This window comes from Diospyros lotus, chromosome 8 (genome assembly GCF_014633365.1).
Source record: "Diospyros lotus cultivar Yz01 chromosome 8, ASM1463336v1, whole genome shotgun sequence".
Classification (NCBI taxonomy): domain Eukaryota; kingdom Viridiplantae; phylum Streptophyta; class Magnoliopsida; order Ericales; family Ebenaceae; genus Diospyros; species Diospyros lotus.
In genome coordinates, this window is record NC_068345.1 from 33,450,811 (window position 1) to 33,476,948 (window position 26,138).

At 38.1% G+C, this 26,138-nt stretch overlaps 2 protein-coding genes across 2 annotated transcripts; both read left to right on the top strand.

Moving 5' to 3' along the window:
* Window positions 1-1,868: 1,868 nt before the first annotated feature.
* LOC127808998 (protein PLASTID MOVEMENT IMPAIRED 1) lies at window positions 1,869-4,785 on the top strand. Its single transcript, XM_052347774.1, has one exon. The coding sequence runs from the start codon at window positions 2,039-2,041 to the stop codon at window positions 4,637-4,639; it is 2,601 nt and encodes an 866-aa protein (XP_052203734.1). The 5' UTR covers window positions 1,869-2,038; the 3' UTR covers window positions 4,640-4,785.
* Window positions 4,786-7,553: 2,768 nt separating this feature from the next.
* Window positions 7,554-25,395, top strand: LOC127809000 (protein S-acyltransferase 21). Its single transcript, XM_052347776.1, has 11 exons — window positions 7,554-7,820; window positions 7,911-7,960; window positions 10,114-10,227; window positions 10,335-10,455; window positions 10,782-10,987; window positions 11,320-11,388; window positions 11,785-11,856; window positions 11,997-12,125; window positions 12,782-12,862; window positions 12,943-13,149; window positions 24,402-25,395. Exons 2-11 carry the CDS (start codon window positions 7,916-7,918, stop codon window positions 25,320-25,322), a joined length of 1,965 nt encoding a protein of 654 aa, XP_052203736.1. The 5' UTR covers window positions 7,554-7,820; window positions 7,911-7,915; the 3' UTR covers window positions 25,323-25,395.
* Window positions 25,396-26,138: the final 743 nt, after the last annotated feature.

Below are 26,138 nucleotides of genomic sequence, written 5' to 3' on the forward strand. Positions count from 1 at the left end.
GTAAAGAAACGTGAGGTGAGAATGGTGGATCATAGATATCAGATAAGATAATGTTTGGCTGCATTTAGAAAAATCCCAGCCACAGACTTACATTGAGAGTAAATGCCAAAAATACCACTTTTTTGAAATTTATTCCCAAAATACCACTCTCGTGAAAACAATTCCAAAATACCATGTTTCCGGCACTTAGCTTAAAAACTGTTGGTGCAACTGCCGGTTGTTAGGTAAAACAACTGTTCACACTAGAGGCTCTTGTGCCTGGGGAAGTGCCAATAAGATGGTATTTTGAAAATTATTTTAAGAAGATGACATTTTGAGAAGAAATTTCAAAAATGGTGTTTATGGCAAAGCAATTATTCTTACATTGTTCACTCATCCTTTTTTCCTCTTAAGTCCTCGCCACTCTTTCTCTCTCCCTCTCTCTCTCTCTACCACAATTTTTGGGGATCTCAGAACTCAGAAGTGTGTTTTCATAGCCTGTGTGCAATGAAGCAGTGGGCCCATTTAATATGTCTTGTGGGTTACTCTCATCCATTTGATCTTTCACCGGCAATCTTCTGGCTCAGAAGCAGTGTTGATGGATGGTGGAGAACTTTCCAAGGAAGAATATCTGTGTCTTTTCGCGTCAAAGAACAAGCTTCTTATGGTGCAATAACAACAGACCAACTGCTATTCGCATCCAAAATCATCTCTCACACAACTGAAGGAGTTAGTCCTTAAACTTTGCCAAATTCTATTTCGCAACAACAGGGAGCAAAATTTAGTAAAGTCCCAATGATTTCCAAAAATCAACAATGGAAAAGCAAATAAATCAGTAGCCAATTAATTATATAGACTTAGTGGGATAAAAAACCAACGATACCAAACAACTTAAGTGGGAGCATAATCTTTCGTCTCGCCGCCACCCACCCTGTTCACCATCTGTAGAAACACAACACTAATGTCCAATTACTAGAAGGAAGGATTAGAGCAAAGAATAATACAGATGGCCGCTAATCTTCCATCAAGAACAGAATCAAGTTTGCGGGATGACTCGTGACTTCAAACACACATACAGTACGCACTGCCTACTCTGCAAATGGAATAGATACCATGTTTTCAGTCGCTATATCATTTTTTTTTTTATTTTACTCTATTTTGCCTTTAAAGTCTATATTTTTCCTCTGTATAGCGTTTCTGGTCTATAAACTAAAAATTAAGACTCAATTCTCACACTAAAAATTCCATTCTTATCAAGTGGTTTAGGTCATTTGTGTAGAAATTTTAGGTGATAGAGATCCTTATGTTTTATATTTTTGCCTAGAGATCCTTTCCCTTACTAACAATGTTAATTAAACATTAATTATTCTGAATTAACTTAATTAAACACTAATAAGAACCCAACGGATGACTTGATGGATTCCTAGAGAGTTGAGCCCATCAAGATAAGCGAGTTCCTTAAGATTTAGAACCTATCACTCGATCGATAGGCTCTAGATGACGATGACGAATACACAATTCACTCTATCCATGCGTGCGATGAGAGGTCTTAATAAGTGGCGGAGCCACGTTTTGGTCAGCTGGGACCTTGATCCTAACTGACTTTTTTATTTTTTATATATATTATTATAAATAATTATAATTTTTATAATTTAACCCAGGTTAAAATTCTTTTTTGCACCACCACTGGCCTCAATTGCCTATCATGATTTGATTTCTTCACAAGTTCAAGCTCAGACGGTGCAGGAGGAGGAGAGTCGAGGTTTCAAGCCCCAGCCAGGTAGTTGGTGCAATCTCACAATAATCACCCCTTCAATTTTTCAGTGAGTGATGGGTCCATGATTATAAAAGCTAGCGTTGGACAAATTATATCTTCACAAATTTCTTGGCTCTGGATGCTCCACCCATTGCCCCTCTCATCCAATATTCATGGCAGTTTCTCCACCTCTAATGTCTCCATCACCCAGAAACTCACCCTTCTTCTCTTCACCTCTCTGCATCTACAGGCTACCCTAAACATCGCCTCCCATTACTTCACCACCCGTCTCCTCCTCCAATTATGGCGGCGGCAGAGCCCTCCAGCAGCCGGCGGAATTCCAACACCCAGCTCTTACAAGAGCTAGAGACCCTCAGCCAATCCCTTTACCAGGCACACACCACTAGAAGAACTGCATCTCTTGTTCTTCCTCGAAACTCAGTCCCTCCTTTGTCATCAGATGAGGGAGCTGGCACCACGAGGAATGACGAAAACATCAATCCGAAACCGCGGCAGAGGCGCATGTCCTTGTCGCCGTGGCGTTCTAGGCCGAAGCTTGACGATGAGAAGAAGCAAAGAGAAAGAGACAAGGATGAACCTGCACCTCTTCAGAAAGGGTCGACGAAGTTGAATGACAACCTAGCTTCTTCAGACAAGAAAGGGCTCTGGAATTGGAAACCAATTCGGGCTCTCTCGCATATTGGGATGCAGAAGCTGAGCTGCTTGTTCTCTGTTGAAGTTGTAACCGTCCAAGGCCTCCCTGCTTCGATGAACGGGCTCCGGCTTTCGGTGCGCGTTAGGAAGAAGGAAGCTAAGGATGGAGCGGTTCAAACAATGCCGTCAAGGGTGTCTCAGGGAGCCGCGGATTTTGAAGAGACCATGTTCATTAGGTGCCATGTTTATTGCACACACGGGGGAGGGAAGCAGAAGCTTCAGTTTGAGCCTCGGCCATTCCTGATTTACGTTTTTGCAGTTGATGCTGAAGAGCTTGATTTTGGGAGAAGCGCTGTGGATTTGAGCCTCTTGATCCGGGAATCCATAGAGAAGAACTCGCAAGGGACGAGGGTTCGTCAGTGGGACAAGAGTTTCAACCTATCGGGGAAGGCAAAGGGAGGAGAACTTGTTCTGAAACTAGGATTTCAGCTCATGGAAAAAGATGGGGGCATTGGAATCTACAATCAAGATGGAGGACATAAGTCGGGAAAAGGAAGACTCTTCTCGTCTTCTTCCACTGCCCGCAAGCACTCCAAGGCATCCTTCAGCATCCCCAGCCCAAGAATGTCTAGTCGAGCAGAAGCATGGACGCCTTCTCAGATAGGAGCAGCTGCAGATTTTCATGGGATGGATGACCTGAATCTCGATGACCCGGCTCCTGTGCCTTCGACTTCGCCTTCTGTTCAGAAATCAGAAGAATTAGAACCAAAGATAGAAGATATAGAACTCCCGGAATTTGACATCGTCGATAAAGGAGTTGAGGTTCAAGAGAGAAGAGATCAGGCGGATGAAGCATTATCTGAAGAAAACTCTGATAAAAGGTCAGTCTCAAGTGAGGTTGTCAAGGAAACTGTGCACGACCAATTCCACCTGACGAGATTGACCGAGCTTGATTCCATTGCTCAGCAGATAAAAGCTCTTGAATCTGTGATGGCAGACCTGAAACCTGCCAAAACAGAAGAAGAACTTGCGTCAGAAAGATTGGATGCCGAGGAAGAAACAGTGACAAAGGAATTTCTTCAAATGCTTGAAGATGAAGGGGCTTCCCAATTTGAACATTGTGAGCTCGATATTCCTTTGAAGCTAGAAGGAGCTGAAGACTCAAAGGAGGCAGAAACCAAGGTTTTCGTCCCAGACCTCGGAAAGGGCATAGGATGTGTGGTTCAAACTAGGGATGGAGGCTACTTAGTTGCGATGAATCCTCTGGATATTCCAGTGGCAAGAAAAGATACTCCCAAGCTTGCAATGCAGATATCAAAACCATGGGTTTTCCAATCGAATAAATCAATGAGTGGATTGGAGTTATTTCAGAAAATGGCGTCAATAGGACTCGAAGCACTTGGCACTAAAATTATATCTTTGATGCCCATGGACGAACTCATGGGCAAAACAGCAGAACAGATAGCCTTCGAGGGTATTGCTTCGGCAATTATCCAGGGGAGGAACAAAGAGGGCGCTAGCTCAAGCGCTGCCCGTACCATTGCCGCAGTCAAATCCATGGCAAACGCAATGAATGCTGGCAGAAAAGAGCGGATTTCAACAGGAATTTGGAATGTGAGTGAAGACCCAGTGACGGTGGAAGAGATACTTGCTTTCTCAATGCAGAAAATAGAGGCCATGGCAGTCGAAGCTCTAAAAATCCAGGCAGAAATGGCCGAAGAAAACGCACCCTTTGACATTTCCCCAGTCACCGGGAAAGATCATAAAAACCATCCACTGGCAGCTGCAGTTCCGCTAGATGATTGGATAAAGAATAGCAGCGGCAACACAACATTCAACAGTGAAACTGGGGAGCCAGCAAGTATCACAGTATCAGTGGTGGTGCAGTTGAGAGATCCTCTAAGACGATACGAGGCAGTTGGAGGCCCTGTGATAGCATTTATAAAGACAACGTATAGCGACGAGTACGAGGAGGACAAGAGGTTTAAAGTTGCGAGTTTGCATGTTGGAGGGTTGAAAGTAAAAAGTGGAGGAAGGAGGGATGCGTATATGTGGGACAGTGAGAAGCAAAGGCTGACTGCCATGCAGTGGCTGGTGGCATATTTTGGATTGGGAAAGGCAGCTGGGAAGAAGGGAAAGCAGCACGCAGTGCCTAAGGGCCAGGATATACTGTGGAGCATCTCCTCACGAGTAATGGCTGACATGTGGCTCAAGTCTATGAGAAATCCAGATGTCAAATTACCCAGCTAATAAGGAGAGAGTTTGCACGCATATTTGTGTAGTTTTGCTTGCGCACATACATATATATTATATTATATGAAGAAGTTTGTTACATCATTCTGGAAAGAAACAGACTGGATATATCTTAATAAAAGATTCTGAGGGACGATTTGGTACATTCTTAGCCGGAATTTCAATTTTTCATTAACCATTGTGTAAAAAGCTAATAAACTAAACATACATGAATTTATGCTGCCCTTGAAATCAGAAGTCATTTGTACGTTCTCTTGGAAATCAACTCTTTCAAGTGGTTGGTAATTCATTGCTGGTTTGAGCGTTTTGGAAAGCATTGTTCATACTAAATCATCATTATCGATCAACTCATCTCTAAGTTAATCTTTCAAATCATCATCTTCTCTCTTACATCGTCGATCTTTGTCTCTATCTCACTCTTCTATGTTTATCTCCCTATTAAATCGATTGTTATTTCCTTCTCTTACCAATAGTGTCTTCGCTTCCATTTATTTTTCTTCTTATTCATCTCCTATCTCTTTCTTTGATTGTCATTGTCATTTTTTTTTTTCTTAGCAAAACCCTAATTGCCTCTACCTCTCCACCTTACTATTATGGTTGATGTTGCGATCTTAACATCTCATAATATCTTTTTATTTTTATATATTCATCATCTTTTTTGAACTTATCAATCATCTTTTTGAACTATTGATAGGTTCCAATGAGAAATCCTTATCAATTTTTTTGATAGGTTGTCAAAATCTAGAACCAATCAAAATCGGTGAGTTATTTATTTCTTCTTCTTTTTCTTGTCATCAATACTGATTGCTTACGAGTCATCTTAATGGGATTCTTAATATTCTTTGCTCTTTTATTATTTTTGTTAAATTTATGTTAGTTTGATTTAATTATATTTTAATTGACACCATTATTAATACGAAAAGAGTTTAAACACCATAAATGCAACCCATAAAAAGTAACAGAGTCATCTTTAAACTTTAAAAAATTTCCATACAAACGATCCAAATCACAAGAGGTATAAAGACAATTTACCTGTAATTATTTCCTTATTCGAACCATTATATTTACTAAATCTATCATTTTCTTTTTGCCTTATTTTATTTTTAAGATTAATAATAATTTGAAACATAAGACATTTGTATAGTGAAAAAAATATATATCTGAAAAGTTAAAAACACAAAATATTTTTAGAGATAAACTATTATCTTAAATTATTTTTTAAGTTTTATATAAATTGATTAAGATGAAAGATAAATTACGCTATAAAAAAAATGACTGAGAAAGATCAAAGAGGCATGGGATCAACTATTTAGAAATGGGCCAATTGATGAACTATAGGGGGCCCATGGTCTTTTCAAAAGGCCCATGGAGGAGGAGTTGCTTGTCTTGTCATTGAAAGGGATTTTGGGCTACGTCTATTACACATGGCACCCAAACCCTGTTCATATTTTTTTTCAGTAATGCTATTTATATATATTAGATTGACATTTATATTGATATTACATTAATTAATTACTAATTCACTATTCATTAAATCATTTAGGCGAGGATTATATTAATAATTGATTATTAAATTAACAATATAGGTGTCGAGCTAGACGTACAAGTAATATTATTTTATTTTTTCTAAGATAATGTTACTTATATATTCTTGTTGATATCCCATTAATCAATTAATAGTATATTCTTTACTAATTACCAATATATTGAGGGGTATATTGATAATTGATTAATGAAGTACTAACAATGATGTGCATATTGCATTACCTTTTTTTTTATAACGAAGTTAAAGTCAAAATCTGACACATTTATTTATTTTTTAGGTAGATAACATTTAGATTTCTTATGTGATTCGAACATTTTTTACAAATGGTCAGTTCTGTAACATGTTATCATATAAAATGTGTTTAAAAGAATAAATCATAATTATAACAAAGCATTATATAAGCATATATATAGCTGTCCCAAGATGGCAACGACTATACATTGTGTGGCGACAGGCTCCACTAGGCACTAGGATGTCATGATTTGATTTCCTCGCGTTCAAGCCCACATGGTGAAGGAGATAAGTTTATGATTGAGGACACCACAATGATGATAATAAATACTAATGTATGATAAAGAGTTGGAGATTCCAAGTCCTAGCTAGTTATTGTAATGAGACAGTGCAATATCACTATCAGCCCTCTTTTAGTTCTTTAATTGGTGAGTGAGGGGATGATCATGAGGATGGGTCCATGATTAAAGCGTTGGAAAAGCTTGGCATGCAACAGTTTGCAAGGCAGCAAGACAAATGTACAGGGGACAAGTTCAATGATAGTAGCTGCAAGCAGATCACTTGATCTAAGGCTTTCCCATTAGTCAAACTCTTGATTATTATTTGGTATATATGTAGCTTGGTGTGATTGGAGATCAAGTTGAGTGTTTTATATACATTTGCTACTCAAATATGTCATCCAAGAATATAAAAATGGTTTGTGAAAGTCAAGAGGGCGTAACATACAAATTTATTCTTATTTTTTGTATATTCATGGAACTGGTACACTTAATCAAAGTGGAGAGCTATATAAGTGAATTAGGTAGCCCATTAACATGATGTTTAAACAAAAAAAAAAAAAAATAGTGTAAATAGATTATTTAAAGAATAAAGTCACGAATATAGTTACCACTTAGTTATTATATTTTTTAGACGATTTATATAAATTTACCATTTGTGAGTACTAAAAGAATTTAAAGGGGTTTAGCTAAAAATAATGGTCACAATTGATGCAGAGCAGGGCCCTCCGGGTTGTACTTTTATTTTTTTTAATAAAATTGAAAATAAAAAAGGGTAGTAACTGGGCCAAGAAGGAATAGATTAGGAAATAATAGATAAAGAAACACAGCCGGCGCCAGCTGAGTCACACAGCAATACCATAATCTGGCCCTTCTGGGTAACGGAGAATTACGTTAAAAAAATAAAATAAATTGCTGCAAAAAAGATTATATTATCAGGAAACTGCTCTACTGGGGGGGGATCTTCTTCTTCTTCTTCTTCTTCTTCCACGGCTCATTGATCGGTGAATTCAGCCGCACGAACCCTAGTACTGGAAATGCAGCCCGAGGCTTTGCCCCTCCGGTGATCGGAGGAGAGGGAGAGAGAGCGCGAATTCGACCAGTTCCGAGCCAGTGGACTCAGGTCTTGCTTCAGATTTGACTTCTAGGTTTAGTTAGGGAGTGTTCTTCGGACGGTTATCTGACTATTCATGCGCTTGGTTGACGAGTTCAGACTTGATGGCTAGGCGGCATGGTTGGGAACTCCCTGCTCACTCCCTTCAGGTACCTTGTTGCCGGCTTCTTTCTCCCTTTGATGAACTGGGAATTCGAAATGTGGGTTTTGTTTCTTACGTATGTGGGTTCTTGTAGTTGGTTTATCACTGATAACTAACATTTCAAAAACACTGTTGTTATTGTTTTTGTTTTTTTGCTGCCTAAAGTGATTTAACGGTTTCATGTTTTAGTTTCTGTTGGGGGTCCTGTGTGTGTGGTATGTAGCATTAATTGCGAAGTTTTCATTCATGGGCTAACATTTTTTCTCGGTTACTTTATGTTAATTTTCTCTGGAGAAAACCTGTCATCTGTTACTCGTTGATACTGCCATCTGTTTGTTTTCCTCTCCACGGAGGTGTACTGGTCATTGTCTTGAATTGTTGTTGGGTTTCTGGTATATATCTTATGCAATTTGGTACTTATTTCTGGAGCTTTTGATTCTTGGGGTTCCGTTTTTTCTCATTTAGTTTATAAATCATGAAGTTTTTACCAAATTTTCTTTGTTGGGCTAGTATCTTCTTCAAAAGAAAATATCTCTTGCACGTACCGACTATTATCTGTGGCATTCTATGTTTTAGGCTTATGCTTCGTTTTGTGATAAAAGTTCTGGAGAATTGGTGAGAAAGTCAAACTCATTTAGAACTTGCCATACAGTGACATAATTTGCAGAATTTGTTAAGGATTTTATCGGAGAAAGGACATGCTTCAAGCTTCATATTCCTTCTGGAGAACATTATAAATGTTTTTGAAACTCGTACTCCTGAATTTAGTAAAAATTTTTGATTGGGGAGAATGATGCAAGCATTATCCCAGTAACACCAAGGGTCCTCACTCAAAGGTGCTATTTGAAGGTGACTTAGGAGTTCATGGGATCTAGTAATATACCCAAGATCTCTCTAGTAGACTAATGGTTGGGGGTTCAGTTGTGACAAACTTCCCTCCCCTAATTCCTAGCATCCTTCTCGCCAGGCTGGAAATCCCACATCTTAATCTGACCTAAGTTGTTCTCAAAACACTTTCTTTCCCTGCACCCACTTAGTGATGGTTACGCGTTGGTCCTGATACCACTTGTAACATCACAAGTCTTGATTCAAAAGTGCTAATAGAAGGTAACTTATGAGTTCGTAGGCCCAAGTAATATTCCCGGACCTCCTCAGTAAACTACCGATGTGGAATTGGATCCTGACAATCCTGTTGTATGCATGGTTGTCACAGGCATGCCTAGGCTCAACGCTCAGCTAAGGGCGCCTTGCTCTATGAAGCACATGCCTAGGTGCTAAGGTGCACACTTCACTTGAGGCACAAAGCATATATCCATTGCTCCTATTTATTTATTTATTTTTTTGGTTTTCTAATACTTGTTAAAATCTAACCAGTAATAACCAGAATAAAATAAAAGAAAATTGAGAAAAACACCCCATTGTTTAATTAAATAGTGTTGGTTATTTGTTATATATGATTTTATAAGTTTTCATTTATCTCTCTATGGGTATATATTGAAAATAATGATGTATAAGTGTTTTTATTCAGTTTTTTTAAATGTGCGCCTTGCATCCAAAATGATCATGCCTATGCCTAGGCTTCAAGCACTCTTGTGCTTCAATGTGCCTTGAGCCTTTGACATACCCAGAATTCTTTGTCAAGTCACTTGATGAATAGGCTTATATTTCACCTAGCAAAAAAAAAAAACAAAACAAAAAAGGAAGAATAAGATTCTATTTCAAAGTTTTTCTATGCTAACTATTGATGTCAATTATTTAGTTATTTTGGCATAATTTAGCTGACCAATACTGTTAACTAGTAAGTTTGATATATTTTATTTGATTTCCCAAGCATGTTGTTGTTATTATTATTATGATTTTGTTTTTTTGTTTAGCACTAGTTAGTCCTCACATGGTTTAGTGATTTCAGTTGAATTATTCAAGAGTAAAAAAGGATCAATGTGGACTGTAAATCTCCAGTATCAGTCCGTTTGTGCACTATTTAAGATATTATGAACCAACAAATTTTCAGGACACATGATTGTCATTTTATAAAGGTCATGTTTCTTTATTTATCTGTGTTCTATGAACTCGTAAGATATTTTTCTTGATTTCCTGGTGATTCATGTCTTCTTCTTGATTTGAAATGTCTTTGCTAACTCCATTTTTTTGGATGCACAGGTTGTGGCCATTACAGTATTTTTGCTGCTATCTGTTGCATTTTATGCATTTTTTGCTCCCTTTCTTGGAAAGGACATCTATGAATACATAGCTATCGGTGTTTATTCCTTCTTGGTAAGCATGATATGAGGCCTAACATTTGATTGCTTTTGTGATAATCCAGTGACATCCTTTGCTCATTTAACCTGTTGCAATTTTATTCCATGCACTTGTTTTTCCAGGCAATCAGTGTATTTATACTCTACGTTAGATGCACGGCGATTGATCCTGCTGATCCGGGAATTCTAATTGAAGCTGACAAGACATCAGCCTATAGATTGCAAAATGACACAGATTTACCTGGTTGGTGCTTTGTAATTACACAACTCTCTTAATATGTATATGTAGATGGGCGGAGGGGGGGGTGTAAGGTCACCATCTAAGCGGGTGATGGTAACACCTACGCACATCCTAATAGGACCATCCATAAAGGAAGTGAGCAATGGTCTTCTGCAGTTGTTTAGATGGAGGTTGCAATCACTAATGGTCCTCAGTGTTGTTGTAGTGATGTTTGTTCTAGTTTCTTATGGGTCCTGTTCCTTTGGATGCTTTCTCTTATTAGCGGGGAGGTAATGTAATATGAAATAAAATCATGTTGTTGCTTTGTGGTCTGCATGTTATGTGATCAGGGAATGCATCTTCTACTGAGGAACCTGGCAAGGTAGGTATGAAGAATGGAGGAAGGTCATATATGCATGGTTCAGGTTGCTGTTCAAAAGTTGGTGGATTCTTTTGTGGTTTTCTTGTTTGGGAAGATTGCCGCAAAGGTGAAGATTTTCTGCAGCAACAATCTGGTGAAGAAGATGCTTTGTTCTGTACACTGTGTAATGCTGAGGTATAGGATTTTGATTTGTGAAATTGATTGGCTTTCTACAATGTACTTTCGTTGATTAATATGGGGGTTAGATCTCTTATCTAATAACAATTAATTCTGTTGACAAAGAATTAACTAAAGGGATGCTTGATTAGATGATTTTGGGAGGCAAAGAAAAGGGAAAAAAAAAACACAGGGAGAGGACATGCCATTCAAAATCAAGGAGCTTTTGTCTATGCTGCATCTCATATGATCCTCAATAGAAACCCAAATTCTGGCCTTTGGTATCAATTTTGTTGTTGAAGCAAGAATCAATTAGACATACATTACAAATGTGGTTTTGCATTTTGTAGGTACGTAAATTCAGTAAACATTGCCGAAGTTGCGATAAATGTGTCGATGGATTTGATCACCATTGCCGTGTAAGTTTATCTTTGGTTCCTCATGTGAAGCTCTGTGTGAAGGATATTCTTTTCCTCCTCTTTTTGTCTTGTTAACTTTATTGATGACCTTGATCTCAACATTTATCTTATTTGATTTGATGTTGCACATTGTACAAGGGTCAAGCTTGTGACCCTTTTGGTAAGTCAAGTATAAGTTGTTTTTACCAATTGACAAAATAGTAGTTTGCATATTTTCCTAATGCATTATATCCTATTATTCAAGTTACAATGCCACCTTTTCCAGCAAGTTGACAGGGTTGTGTTTTGTATCAGATCTTTAGATTCTTGTTTTATGCCATGAAATATTTTTTTTTTTGACATACATAACAAGAAAAAAAATTTATATATGTTTGTCTACGGAATTCTGTTGTGCAGTGGTTAAATAATTGCGTGGGGAGGAAAAATTATATGACATTTGTTTGCCTTATGGCAGTGAGCATTGTCTGGGTAAGTTTGAGACTCTTGCATGGGTTGCTTTATTTTTTTCATTTCTTTTCTATTGGCTCCTGTTTGACTATTTGTTCTGTTCAGTCAAGACTGAACTTATTCTGTTGATATGCCCAACTTCTATTACATTTGCGTTTCAGCTTGTTGTTGAATGTGGGGTTGGCATAGCTGTCCTTGTCCGATGCTTTGTTGAACGAAGGGCCACAGAAAGTCAGATAACTGAAAGGCTTGGAAATGGATTTTCCCGACCTCCATTTGCTACTGTTGTGGTATAGCTACTTCCTTCATGGTGGCAGATCTGTGTGTGTGTGTCTGTTCATTCTGAACTTTTTTATTTTCTCTTATTGGGTGGATCTTCCTGACTGGGTCAATAAATTGTTTTAATGATTGATCATATTGGAAGGTTTGGTTTAAGCAGAGAGCCTTATGCACTTGGGCACCCATTATTGATCGTATTGGAACCATGGACATACATTAGTTTCCTGGCCTGAGATTCCAGGTCTTTTTATCAGATGCAGCCATCATTCAATAGTCTTTTGGTCACTTTTTATTAAAATCACCTTCTTGCATTTATTGATGTTAAAAGGAGCAAATTCTTGAATGGAAGGTCACAAGAAAATGATGGTTGTTGCAAAACGTTGTGCCAAATTTTAGTTTTTTTTTTTTTTGCTGACCCGCAAATTTTAGTTTAGTAGCAACTAAAATTTTAGTTTTTTTTTTTTTTTAAGTGATGGATTTTGTACTCAAATCATGACTGCTTACAGATATCACATGTAACATTGGTAACAAGTTATGGAAAAAAAGCTGTCTGTTGTATGTATCTTTATTGGTAACAGTTTTTTCATGTCACCTAATATTTATCATGGCTATATGTTCTTTTCTTTTTGCGCAAAAAAGTATCAACTTGTATTGTTCCTTGTTTCAGGCCCTATGTACAGCTGTTTCTTTACTTGCTATTGTGCCTCTAGCAGAACTATTTTTCTTCCACATGATTCTGATTCGGAAGGTTTGTTCTTTTGATGCCCCCCCCCCAAACACTCTCTCTCTCTCTGTCTGTGGAAACAACAATTACTTGTTTTTCTGCAGGGAATCACAACATATGAGTATGTTGTTGCCATGAGGGCACAGAGTGAACCTCCTGGACCCTCTGTAGATGGAGAAGATCAGCTTAGTTTGCCTTCTTCACCTACAAGTTCTGCTACAACTGCAATCAGTGGAAGAAGCTCTGTTGGGAGGGGCCTGCAATATAAAGGTGCTTGGTGTACCCCTCCTAGAATTTTTATGGACCACCAGGTATGATGCCCATTTCTGAAGTCGCAGATGTTTACTACGAAGTGTAAACATTCTAAGAAAGTGCATTATGATAGATGCTGATGGTGTATTTGTTCTGTTCACTTCTTATCCTTCCTAAAAACATAGCTAATGCACTTAGAAACATCTATAACCTAAATTTTGTATTCTGAAACAAAAATGCTTTGTCTGAGAATGTGAGAAAAAAGGTAACTATTTTATTCATTGAACCGTATACAATTTATAAGCTGAAAGCTGAGAAATATCAGCTATCCACTCAGTAAATGGACCACGGTCTTCTCCTAAAAGTGGACCACAATCGCCTCCTAGAAAGGCTCTAACAGCCTTGACTTTTACCAAGTCTAGAAACACTCAAACGGAGACAAATAACTAATGGAAAAGCAATGAATGAGTCAACACCGACTCAACCGACAAAGAAAATAAACACTGAATAAGAATAAATTAAAACATGTACTAAACTTTGACACTCCCCCTTAGTGCATGCTTACAGTTTATTATACCAAGAGCTTCACAAAAGAGCTCCAACTTCAGCTGTGTGTGCTTTGGTGAAGACATCAGCAACTTGATCTCTTGTTCCAATATTCTTCAGCTCAAACTCTTGTTCAAGAACCTTCTCTTGAATGAAATGGTGTTGAAGTTCAATGTGCTTTGTTCAAGCATGAAATATTGGATTTGATGCTGACTTGACTGCAGTTTGATTGTCACACCTCAAAGTGATGGGATACTCCCCTTTCTTGTAAATGTCAGTAATCAATTGTTTCAGCTAAACTCCTCGTGCAGCCATTGTTGCAACGTAGTACTCTGCTTTGGTGCTAGACAAAGCAACATTGGCTTGCTTCTTGCTGCACTACAAAATTGCAGCTGATCCCATATCAAAATAGTAGCCCGTTGTTGATCTTCTATATTTCACATTTTTTGCCCAATCAGAATCCACAAAGCCATTTAGCAGAAAGTTTCCGTTCTTCTTGTATAGCGGTCCAAACTCAAGAGTGTTCTTCACATATCTTAAGATTCTTTTTCCTGCATCAAGATGAGGGACTTGAGGACATTCCATGAACTGAGAGGTAACACCTACAAAGAGGGACAAATCGGGTCTTGTTATAGTTATAGATAAATCAAACTACCGACAAATTAATGAAATTTGTGGAAGTCCATCATTGGCTTCCTTCATCCTTGTGGTTCCATGGACTCCCCTTTTGGCTTGGCATCTTCTATTGAAAAACACTCCAATAAGGTTTGAGCATATCTTCTTTGAGACAAACAAACTACCTTCCATTTGCTCAATCTCCAACCCAAGAAAACATCTAGCTTTTCCTAAGTTCTTCATCTCAAACCGAATCACCAGTTCATCACATAAAGTTTTGATTTCAAAATAATTATCTCCAATAACAATCATGTCATCAACATACAAAAGAATGCATCTCTGAATTTTTCTTAACAAACATACTTGAGTCAGAATCAGAAACTTTGAATCCACAAAAGATTTAAGTATTCGGAGATTTTTCTATACCATGCTCGTGGAGCTTGCTTGAGGCCAAATAAAGCTTTCTTGAGTTGACAGACATGATGAATAAATTCCTTAGAGACAAAACCTTGAGGATGATTCATAAATACATATTTGTTTAATTCTCCATAGAAAAATATGTTTTTGACGTCAATTTGCCACAAATTCCACTCCTTATGGGAAGCCAAGGAGGTTAGAGTTCTGACTATTGTCATTTTGGTAATTGGGCTAAAAGTCTCTTCATAATCCAGTCCATAGTGTTGTGAGAAACCTTAAGTGACCAACTATGCTTTGTATTAATCCATCCATCTTCTTCTTCAACTTGTAAACTCATTTACAAGCTACTGGTTCAATGTCCTTTGGCTTTGGCCTAAGCTCCCAAGTATTGTTCTTCATGAGTGCTGAAATTTCTTCTTGCTTCTAGCTTCTTCAAAGCATGAAGGTTCATGAGAGTCAACTCGACCTGTAAAAACGCATTGGATTATAGTGCACTCATTTGCTTGGATGTCATATTCTTTTTGGCAAGCTGGTTGTCTTCTTTCTTGGCTTAATCATCTTGGTGATGGGAGAATCTGGTTATTACTTTCTTGTGCCTGCTGTTGATTTCCTAGGTCATCATTGTTGCTGCTTTCCTCACCACTCCCCCTTTCTCTGAACTCCTCAGTTTCTTTGTGATTGAGAAAATCATATAGGCTGGGTTATAGTTTCACAACATCATCATCTTTAATGTTTGACTTGGTCTTTTTTGAAGGTTGTAGTAGAGTTAAACTTCATGAAAGACCACATCTTGAGAGGTGGTGAACTTCTTGGTTTTTAGATCCATGCATCTCCAACATTTCCAATGCTGATCATAACCATAAAAAATACTCTTCTTTGCTTTTGGATCTAGTTTTGTTCTATCACTTTTTGGAATATGAACATAACAAATTGAACCAAAAACTTGCAAATAACTTGCATTTGGCTTCTTATCATATAAAAGCTCAAAGGGAGATTTGTTACTGTGCCACAGTGGTAGGCAATTCACTAGATGACATGAGCACTTCATAGCTTTGGACCACAATTGTCAAGGAAGATTCATGTCATGTATTCATTAACAGCTTGTCTCCAAGAGATGTGCAAGCTTCCTTTCAGCAACTTCATTCTGCTGGGGAGTCTTTTGACATGTCATTTGCCTCTGAATCCCATTATCTTCACAGAACACGATAAATTCTATTTCCATGTACTCAAGCCCATTATCTGTTCTTGCACACTTGATCTTGGCATCAAGTTCCTTCTTGACTTACTTCTTGAACTCAAGAAACTTGGCAAAGGCCTCATTCTTTTGCTTCGGAAAAACCTAGAAAAATCATTAGCAAAAATCATCATATGATAGTTGATGTAGCTTTGTGTTTTAGTTGGTCCCATCAAGTTTGAATGAACCAATTCAAGAGGTCTTGATCTTTGATCCTGCAACCTCTTGAAGGGTAGGCACTGAGATTTGCCAAACTGACATCCTTGGCAAACCAAGTCTAGAGGTATATTTATTAGGAATGGAACCCCATCAACCATCTGCTTAGAAGTGATTTCCTTTAACTGTTGATATCCAACACAACCCAATCTTGCACACCAAATAGTTGCATTGTTGTTTCAACTTGTCTTTTCTACATAAGCCTCAGATGTAGATAACACAAACTGTTGGGAGAAAGATGTCAAATTAAATAATCACAGTGGAATAAAATAATTCTCCCTCTTGTGCGAACCTAACAAGAGATGTCCAAATAGAGCAATAACGAATAAATAAGTGCAACAATCACTCAATCACAAGAACACCAAAAATTTTACGTGGAAAACTCTCTCAATGTGAGGAGTAAAAATCATGGGACCAGAGTCCATCCAAAACTTTCACTATCAAACAAATAATGGGTACAATTGTTCTTCTCTAGATAACACTAGAGGCACACCAAATTTTCAAGAACTCAATAATTCTTGGCACACTAAAATCCCCATTAGCAACAAAACAATCAACCCAATCACAACTCTCTCAAGAATAAAGATTCTTACAATACCACTCAAAAACAGTAAGGAAATATCTCACCAGAAAAATGCCACTGTTCAGATATGATTCCTCCTAGATGGGCCATTGGATCTTGATCTTAACCGTTGGATTTAAAGAACAATGAGTTGCGAAGTTGTTGTCTAAAAATCGTGACGATCGGACCACGAGATGCAGAGATATCAAGGATTAACCAATGACTGTGCAGGCTGCCCAGATTTCTCGAACTCCCAATTGTTGCTCTCGGTTGTTGACAGAAAATTGGTGGCTGAAAATTGAGATTTTCTCACACAATCACGCACACATGAAAACCTCTCACGCTTGCCCTAGTTTTGCTCCATATATATATATATATAATTAACAACCCTTAGGCCCGTTTTCTATTAAATCAATTTGTTGGGCTTGGGCCTTGATCCACCACACATGTAGGCAGATACCCAACAAATCTCCCCCTCCGCCTCATGTAGTGGAAAGAGTCGCCATCCCAGTAATGGAAATGACAAACATCAAGCTTCTCAATCGACAAGGTCTTCATCATCATGTCTGAGCCATTATGATTTGTCTGAATCTTCTCAAGTTCTAACAACTTGGAATTTAATGCATCTCTAATCCAATGATATCTCACATCAATATGCTTCGATCTTGCATGAAATGCAGCATTCTTGCTAAGGTGAATTGCACTACACTCTGACTGTCACAAAATAATACATATTTCTCTTGCTTGGACCCAAGCTCTCTAACAAAATTTTTCATCCACAACAACTCTTTACTGGCTTCAGTTGCTACAATGAACTTTTCTTCTATGGTCGAAAGTGCAACACATTTTTGTAACCTTGACTACCATGACACTGCCCCACCTGAGAAAGTAACTAAATAACCAAAAGTGAACTTGCGAGAATCAACATCTCCCGCCATGTTTGCATCAGTGTAGCCAACTAACACTGGTTTTCCACTCCCAAAACCAAGTCTCAGATCAGAAGTGCCACGAAGGTATTGCATAATCCACTTGATCACATTCCAATGCTCTCTTTCTGGATTAGCAAGAAATCAACTAACACTGCCAATTGCATAAGCTATATTCATTCTTGTACACACCATGGTGTACATCAAACTTCTTACTGCGGAGGCATAGATAACTCTTTCCATATCTTCTTTCTTTTCATTTGTTGAAGGACTCTACTTAATGCTCAATCTGATATGAGTAGCAAGAGGAGAATTGATAGTTTTACTCTTATTCATGTTGAACTTCTAGAGTATTTTCTCAATGTACTTCTCCTGTGACAAATATAACTTCTTGGTCTTTCTGTCTCGAATGATTCAGATGCCAAGAATATGTTTTGCTGGCCCTAAATCTTTCATAGCAAAATATTGACTCAGTTGTTGCTTTAACTTCTCAATCCTCAAGGCACTCTTGCCAACAATCAACATGTCATCAACATAGAGTAAGAGAATGATAAAGTCATTGTCGAAGAATTTTTGTACAAATACACAATGATCTAAAGTAGTTTTTTTGAAGTCTTGCTCCCCCATAACTAATTCAAACTTCTTGTACCACTGTCTTAGCGCTTGCTTTAAGCCGTATAAACTCTTTCTCAATTTGTAAACATAATTCTCCTTTCCTTTTTCTTCAAAACCCTATGGCTACTCCATATACATTTCTTCTTCCAAGTCATCGTGAAAGAAAGCTATTTTCACATCCATCTGTTCAACTTCTAAGTCAAGACTGGTTGTTAAACTGAGAACCACACGAATGGAAGACATTTTCACAACTGGAGAAAATATCTCATCAAAATCAACTCCCTTTTTCTGAGTGAATCCCTTTACAACCAATCGAACCTTATATCTCGGACGTGAACTGTGTTCATCTTCTTTCACTCTATATACCCATCTATTTTTCAAACCTCTCTTTTCTTTGGGTAACTTCACCAATTCAAAAGTATGATTCTCTGCATCTTATCTTTCATTGCACTAAGCCTCTCCTTCTTATGTTCATTTCCATAGCTTCCTCAAAGCTCTGTGGTTCTCCCCCATTAGTCAGCAGTACATATTCATTAGGAGAATATCGAGTGGAAGGTTGACTATCTTTGGTAGACCTCCTTGGAGGAACAACTGTTGGAGTTTTTGGTATAGGTGATTGCTCATGAGCATCATCACATGTCTCAAACTGAATAGGATTATTTGCCTCATCAGTACCTCTCGCCAGTTATCCTGAACTTCTTTAATTTGTGTCTGCCTCGGTACCGATGTTAAAGGAATTGGATCCAAGTCAACTAAATCATCAGAAGAATCTAGCATTGGCTTCTCAGTTCTGCCAATATCCTCTATGGTCTAATCTTCAATAAACACAACATCTTGACTTCTAATGATCTTCTTCTCAACCAGATTGTTAGGGTCTCGATCTTGACAAGGGAATTCTCCTTGATGAGGAGAATTAGGGTTTGGTTTTAGGAGAGAGAGAGAGAGGAAAGATATTGGAGAGAAGAGTGAACAAAGAGATTTGGGAGAGAACTGAGAGATAGAATGAATTGATAATTTTATTATGAATTCATCGATGCTCTTATTGAGAGGGAAAGCCCCAATTATAGGCCCATCCTCATAGGAGATTCATTGTACAATAGTCATCTAACTGCCTAACTCCCTTACTGTTATGGCGTTACAACCTCCTAACCACATCAGCTAACTTCTAATTGTAGCAACTAACATTTTGTTATTCCCTTTTATTGTTGCAACCATTCTATACACCCTTAACTACTGTAAGGGTCCTAACACGGATCATATAGCCTGTAGCCAAACTCTTCATGACCATAGCCCATAAATATACATTGTCGTGTTTTGACATCAAGTTTGGACCTTTCATCTTTGGGAATATGCACGAATGCCTTACATCCAAACACACGCAGATGATCATAAGAGACATCTTTACCTGTCCAAACTTTATTTGGCACCTCCAAGTCTAATGGAACACACGGTGAAAGATTTAACAAATAGATAGCTATATTCAATGTTTCACCCCAAAAATAATTCGGCAGCCTTGTATGCGACAGTAAGCATCTAGCTCTCTCAATTAATGCCTTGTTTATTCTTTCAGCCACACCATTTAACTGAGGGGTTTTTGATGATGTTTTCTGATGTTGATTGCCCTATTTTATGTAATACTCATCAAACAGTTCAAAATATTCACCTACATTGTCAGTTCGGATGCACTTTAATTTCTTTCCAGTCTCTTTCTCAACTGAAGCCTGAAACTGCTTGAACACATCCAACACTTGATCTTTTGTCCTCAAGGCATAGAACCACGTCTTCCTTGAATGATCTTCAATGAAGGTCACAAAGTAGAGAGCAACTCCGATTGTCCTCGTCTTCATAGGACCACACAAATCGGAATAAACCAAGTTAAGTATACATGTCGTTTGTGAAGAAGGGAGATTCTTGAAGCTAACTCTAGTTTGCTTCCCTGCCATACAATGAGCACACTTTTTCAATCCTATACTCTTCATCCCAGATAAGAAAATCTTCTTGGCCAACAATTTCATTCCTTTTTCACTCATATGACCAAGCCTCTTATTCCACAATTCAATTGTACTGTCATTCTCCACTGCATTAATTATGTCTTTGGAGAGCTTTGCCTGCAACAAGTATAATGATGATGATTGTTTTTCACCTCTCGCTAATATCATAGAACCTCTATTGAGTCTCCATTTACCACCACCAAATGTATTGTAGTACCCTTCGTCATCAAGTCTACCAGTAGAGATGAAATTCAACCGCATGTCAGGAACGTGTTTTACATCTCTAAGAATCAATCTCGTACCATTGTGGCATTGTCGATCTCCAAACACATATCTCCAATACTCAACTTTTGCCAAACTATCATTTCCCATCTCTACAACTCCATAATCATTGGCTGTGTAAGATGCGAAGAAATATCTATGAGACGTAGTATGAATGGTAGCACCACTATCAACCACCCAAGAGGTATTATGACAAGCTAAATTGACAACATTAGTATCATAGACAAGGTAGAAATCACCTGCAACAGTAGTTGTTCAATCACCATTAGCTTCGTTATCTTTCTTCTTTTCTTTACCTTTGTCACTTTTGTTGTCTCTTTTCAGCAATCAACAATGTTTCTTAATATGTCCCTTTTTACCACAATTATAGCACTTGACGTTGGCAAATTTGTTAGACTTGCTTTGGCTTTTACCTCTGTTCTTAGAACCTTGGTTTGGACTCCTCCCTCGCTTTTCAACAACTAAAGCATCTGACTGCGAATAACTCCCGTTTGTCTTTCTTCTCATCTCTTCGTTCAAGACATTACTTTTTGCCAAGTCCATGGAGATCACACCATTCGGAGCTGAGTTAGACAACGATGTCTTGAATGTTTCCCAAGAGTCTGGCAAAGAACCAAGGAGCCACAATCCTTGTATCTCGTCTTCAAATTTAATACCCATCGTAGCCAACTAATTAATAATACCCTGAAAAGCATTCAAATGATTTGTTAAAAGAGTTCCATCTCGATACCGCAAAGCCATCATTTGTTTGATAAAGAAACGCTTATTATTTCCAGTCTTTCAAGCATACAATTGCTCGAGCTTACTACACAAACTGCGTGTATGTGATTCTTCACTGACGTGGTTCAATACATTATCATCCACCCACTGCCTAATATAACCACAAACTTGCTGATGAAGCAAATTTCATTCATTATTTGTCTTATCAACAGGTTTCTCCTTAGCAAATACCAGTTGATAATAATTTTTCACATAAAGAAGATCCTCCATCTTCCCTTTCCAAATATGATAATTCAAACCATTCAATGTAATCATTCTACTTATATTAACCTCCATCGTTCACCACAAGAAATAATCCTAAACAAATAACCTTGCTTTAATACCACTTGTTGGGAGAAAGATGTCAAATTAAATAATCACAACGGAATAAAATAGTTCTCCCTCTTGTGCGAACCTAACAGGAGAAATCCAAATAGAGCAATAACGAATAAATAAGTGCAACAATCACTCAATTACAAGAATATCAAAAATTTTACATGAAAAACCCCCTCAATGCGAAGAGTAAAAACCACAGGATTGAAGTCCACCCAAAACTTTCACTATCAAACAAATAATGGGTATAATCGTTCTTCTCTAGATAGCACTAGAGTTACACTAAAATCCCCATAAGCAACAAAGCAATCACAACTCTCTCAAGAATAAAGATTCTTGGAATATCACTCAAAAACAGCAAGGAAATATCTCACCAGAAAAATGCCAGTGTTCAGATATGATTCCTCCCATATGGACCGTTGGATCTTGATCTTAACCGTTGGATTTGAAGAACAATGAGTTGTGAAGTTGCTGTCCAAAAATCATGACAATTAGACCACAGGATGTGGAGATTTCAAGGATTAACTGATGACTGCACAGGTTGCCCAGATTTCTCGAACTCCCAATTGTTGCTCTTGGTTTTTGACAGAAAATTGAGATTTTCTCACATAATCACACACATGAAAACCTCTCATGGCTGCCCTAGTTTTGCTCTCTCTCTCTCTCTCTCTCTATATATATATATATATATAATTAATAACCCTTAGGCCCTTTTTCAATTAAATCGATTTGTTGGGCTTGGGCCTTGATCCATCACACATGTAGGTGGATACCCAACACAAACAAGTTAGATTTTTTGTTTCCAGTGTAGATGACATCACTGACTATTGCCTTCACATTTACTAGAACCTTCACATCCTTGGGCGCAAAGAGAAATTGCTTTCCTGAATCAATTTTTTGTGACTGAATCTAGATTTTTCTTAAGCCCAGGAGCATGGTAAACACTCTTTAGGACAGTATTGCTATTGTCCTCATAGTGGGTTACCTTTACATTTGCACTGTCCTCATTTTCCACTAGGTGAACTGAATTATCTGTTGTGACAATCACCTTTGTCCCGTCATGATGATGAGTGTTTGAAAGCAATGAATCATCCTTAGTTAGATGTGAATGCAACCAAAGTTGAAGATCCAATCATTGTGGTAGTCGATGGACGTATTTGCATTGACACTTCTTTCAACTACCTCATTTGAAAAGCACGACTCCCATTCTGTCGCTGGTGGATCTTGCTTTCTATCCTTTTGGAGCTCAAGTTCCCATTATCAAGCTTCACACAACAATCCTTCTTGATATGGCCGAGCTTCCCACATCTATAGCTATTCTTCTTTTTGTTGTCATTGATATAAATGAGCTGTTGGGTTGTTGGTTCCTGCTATGTTGGTTTTAGCCATCTGTTTTGCTAAGGCCTCTTGATTGCTCAACAAATTTTTGAACTCAACTAGCTTGGCTGTTTCACCCACCCTTGCACCAAGGTGATGAACAGCATGTATTCTTTTCGTATTCCTTGAATGAGATGTCACCTTGAATGAGGACAAGAAGTTCATTCTCTAGAAGTTGTAGTCTTGCTATATCCTTTTTCATGAACAAAGCTTCTAGAATGTCCTAGACTTCTTTTGGCAATTCAACATCACAAACGTGGTCAATGAGTTCCTTGCTGATCAACATTCTCAATGCAAATAGGGTCTTTCCACACTTGATCTTCCATTTCCTTCTTGCATCAGCATTTTCTAGAGTGTCATTTGGAATTTTCTTAGCCCCAGACATTAAATCCCACAAGTCCTGCCCTTGAAGAAAAGCTTCGATAGACTTGCGTCAGTACTTGTAATTGTTACCTACAAGTTTGTCCATGTTGTTCTGCGTAAGGCTAATTCCACTCACTTCCATTTCAGCAACTAAGTATTTGTTTTAAGAAGAATTTTTCTCTATCAAGTGAACCATTCCCTCACTTGATAGACTAGAAAAAACTATCTGACAGCGAAATCAAACCTGGCTCTAATACCATGAGACAAAAAAGCTTAGTATGAGAATGTGAGAAAAAAAAAGGTAACTATTTTATTCATTGAACCGTGTACAATTTATAAGCTGAAAGTTGAGAAATATCAGCTATCCACTTCAGTAAATGGACCACAATCTTCTCCTAAAAGTGGACCACAATCTCCTCCTAAAAAGGCTTAACATCCTGACTTTTACCAAGTCCAAAAACACTCAAACAGAACACTCAAATGGAAACAAATAACTAATGGAAAAGCAATGAATGAATCAACCCCAACTGAACTGACAAAGGAAATAAACATTGCATAAAAATAAATTAAAACAACATGCACTAAACTTTGAACCTGTCTGATATTTCTTCCCTACCAATTGATACTTGCAGACTTACTCTGGATGTTGTGTATGGCATGAGGCTATCTTTTAGTGTAGAAAATACAGGTTTAGAGAACTTATATCTGAAAAATAATTCTAGGATACTTAAGAGGTTTAACCTGAAGAATGGGGGAGGAGTAGAAATCATGCAATGGAAGTGGATATGTAGCTATGTACAGGCAAAGTATCGAACACAACCTCACATTGCACAGTTTGTGCACAAGCATTTTGTGAGAGTTCTAATGTGCATGGTTGGGTTTATCTCTTTGCCTTTGTAACTGCAGCAATTTTTGGTGGTTATAATTATTTGAAAGAACTTTGCGGTGCAAGTTCACGGAATTTGATGCAGTTCTTCAACATGCTTCCTTTATTGGATCTTGGCCATATTATCTGTGTAATACAATCTAAAAGCTGGGGCTTAATATTCATTTGTTTGTGATATCTTTTAAGCAGGATGAAATTATCCCACATCTGGAGCCAGGACGATTGCCTTCAACAGTGGATCCAGATGCTGTACAGCCAACTGACAAGGGGAAGTTACCCCAGCGTGCAGTCCGAATCAGTGCATGGAAGCTTGCAAAATTAGATGCCAATGAAGCAATTAAAGCAGGTGTTAAGGCCAGAGCTTCATCATCTGTATTACGCCCGGCGAGTTCCAAACATCATCCTTATCATGGTGAAAGCTTATCAAGTAGCAATGTTAGTGGCAGAAGCAGTCCAGTCAGTACGAATCAGGGATTTCACGACAGAAATGCAAGAGCGGGAACATCAAGGAAGTCTCCTTCCAAAAGCTCATATCCTCCTAGTCGTGCTAGCTTGGAAGATCTTGAAACTTGTGGTCACAGCCTCAGCAACTTAAGTAGTCCACATCCTGCCAGCAACCTCTCCCCTTCTCCCTTGGAGCAGCGGGCTGCAAGTAGAGATCACTTCAACCCGATGTATCTGTCATCAGCCGATCAGTCTCCTTGGTCAGTGAAAGCGAGCGATGGGAACGGAACTGCAGGCCGTGACAATTTACCATCACTGAAACCCGTGAGGAAAAACAACCCAGGAGCCGCAGAAAACACAAGGTCGTCAGTTTACTGGGATCAGGAATCTGGGCGCTTCGTCTCTGCAGCAACCAGAAGTGTCGGTTCTTCTCAGGTTTCAGGGACCGAGCTTTTGTACACGGGTCAATCCATATTCTTTGGTGGTCCTCTTGTGAACGAACAACTGAGCGCCAGCACAAGAAACAGCGGCTCCTTGGCTGCTGCTCCTCAGAGAGGTCCGACGTCAAGTTATTTCCAGCAAGGCAGATCACAGAGGGGTGGCCAGCTTCCTGTGTTTGTTCCGAGTGATTCCCAGCAAAACCAATTCTCTTCTAGGTTGTCTTGACAGTATAATGAGATACCATTTTGTTTCTCCATATATATGTAGAGCTTAGATCCACGATTTTTCAGTTTTCTAACATTCTGTTTTACTTCACTGGTCTTTAGCAGCTATTAGAATTTAGACGTCTATCCCATCCAAACTAACTCTCGCATTGATTTTTGTTGGGGCGCCTTTATTATCCTATAAACTATTAGCCAACATAGCCTTCGATAATTGGGGCTTTTTTAACCAACCTTAAAATGTGTTTGTGAATAGCAGCGTTGACCAGAAAGGATGGACTATAAAGCAAATATGAAAAGTTATATTTGCTTAGGCCAAAGATCTAAGGTTGAAAAGACCTGACCTTCTAAAAAATAGCTATATTAGTTTTTACCATTATTAAGAAATCGATAGTCTACAAGGTCAAAATTCACGCGCTACTCTAGTATTTTTAAATTGGCATGCATCTCTTTTTAGTTTTATAAACGTGTATCATTTATTCCATGCACTTAATAATTTTTTCTAAATTCATTATAATCATAAAAAGAAAAGTAAAGAAAAAACAAACTTAGCTAGTGGCAACATTCCGATGAGGCATGGCAAGCGACAACATCTCAATGACATCAGCGTCAACATATGAACCTTCTACATATGAAATTTCAAACCTAGAATATCTAAATCTTCTTCAAAATTTAGGTTTGAAAAATGTATATCTAGAAAGTTTGTAAAGGATCTCTAGTTCAAGGAAACCTTTCAAACCTAGATTTCAAATTTGGGTTTGAAGTTCAAAGAAAGAGAAAAACACACACACACACTCTCAGTTAGTTTTCTTGCTAAAAT

Coding starts and splice junctions, on each gene's coding strand:
- LOC127808998 (XM_052347774.1), top strand. CDS start 2,039: ATGGCGGCGGCAGAGCCCTCCAGCAGCCGGCGGAATTCCAACACCCAG.
- LOC127809000 (XM_052347776.1), top strand. CDS start 7,916: ATGGCTAGGCGGCATGGTTGGGAACTCCCTGCTCACTCCCTTCAG. Junction 12,126..12,781: donor CTCCATTTGCTACTGTTGTG/GTATAGCTACTT, acceptor TCCTTGTTTCAG/GCCCTATGTACAGCTGTTTC. Junction 13,150..24,401: donor GAATTTTTATGGACCACCAG/GTATGATGCCCA, acceptor TCTTTTAAGCAG/GATGAAATTATCCCACATCT.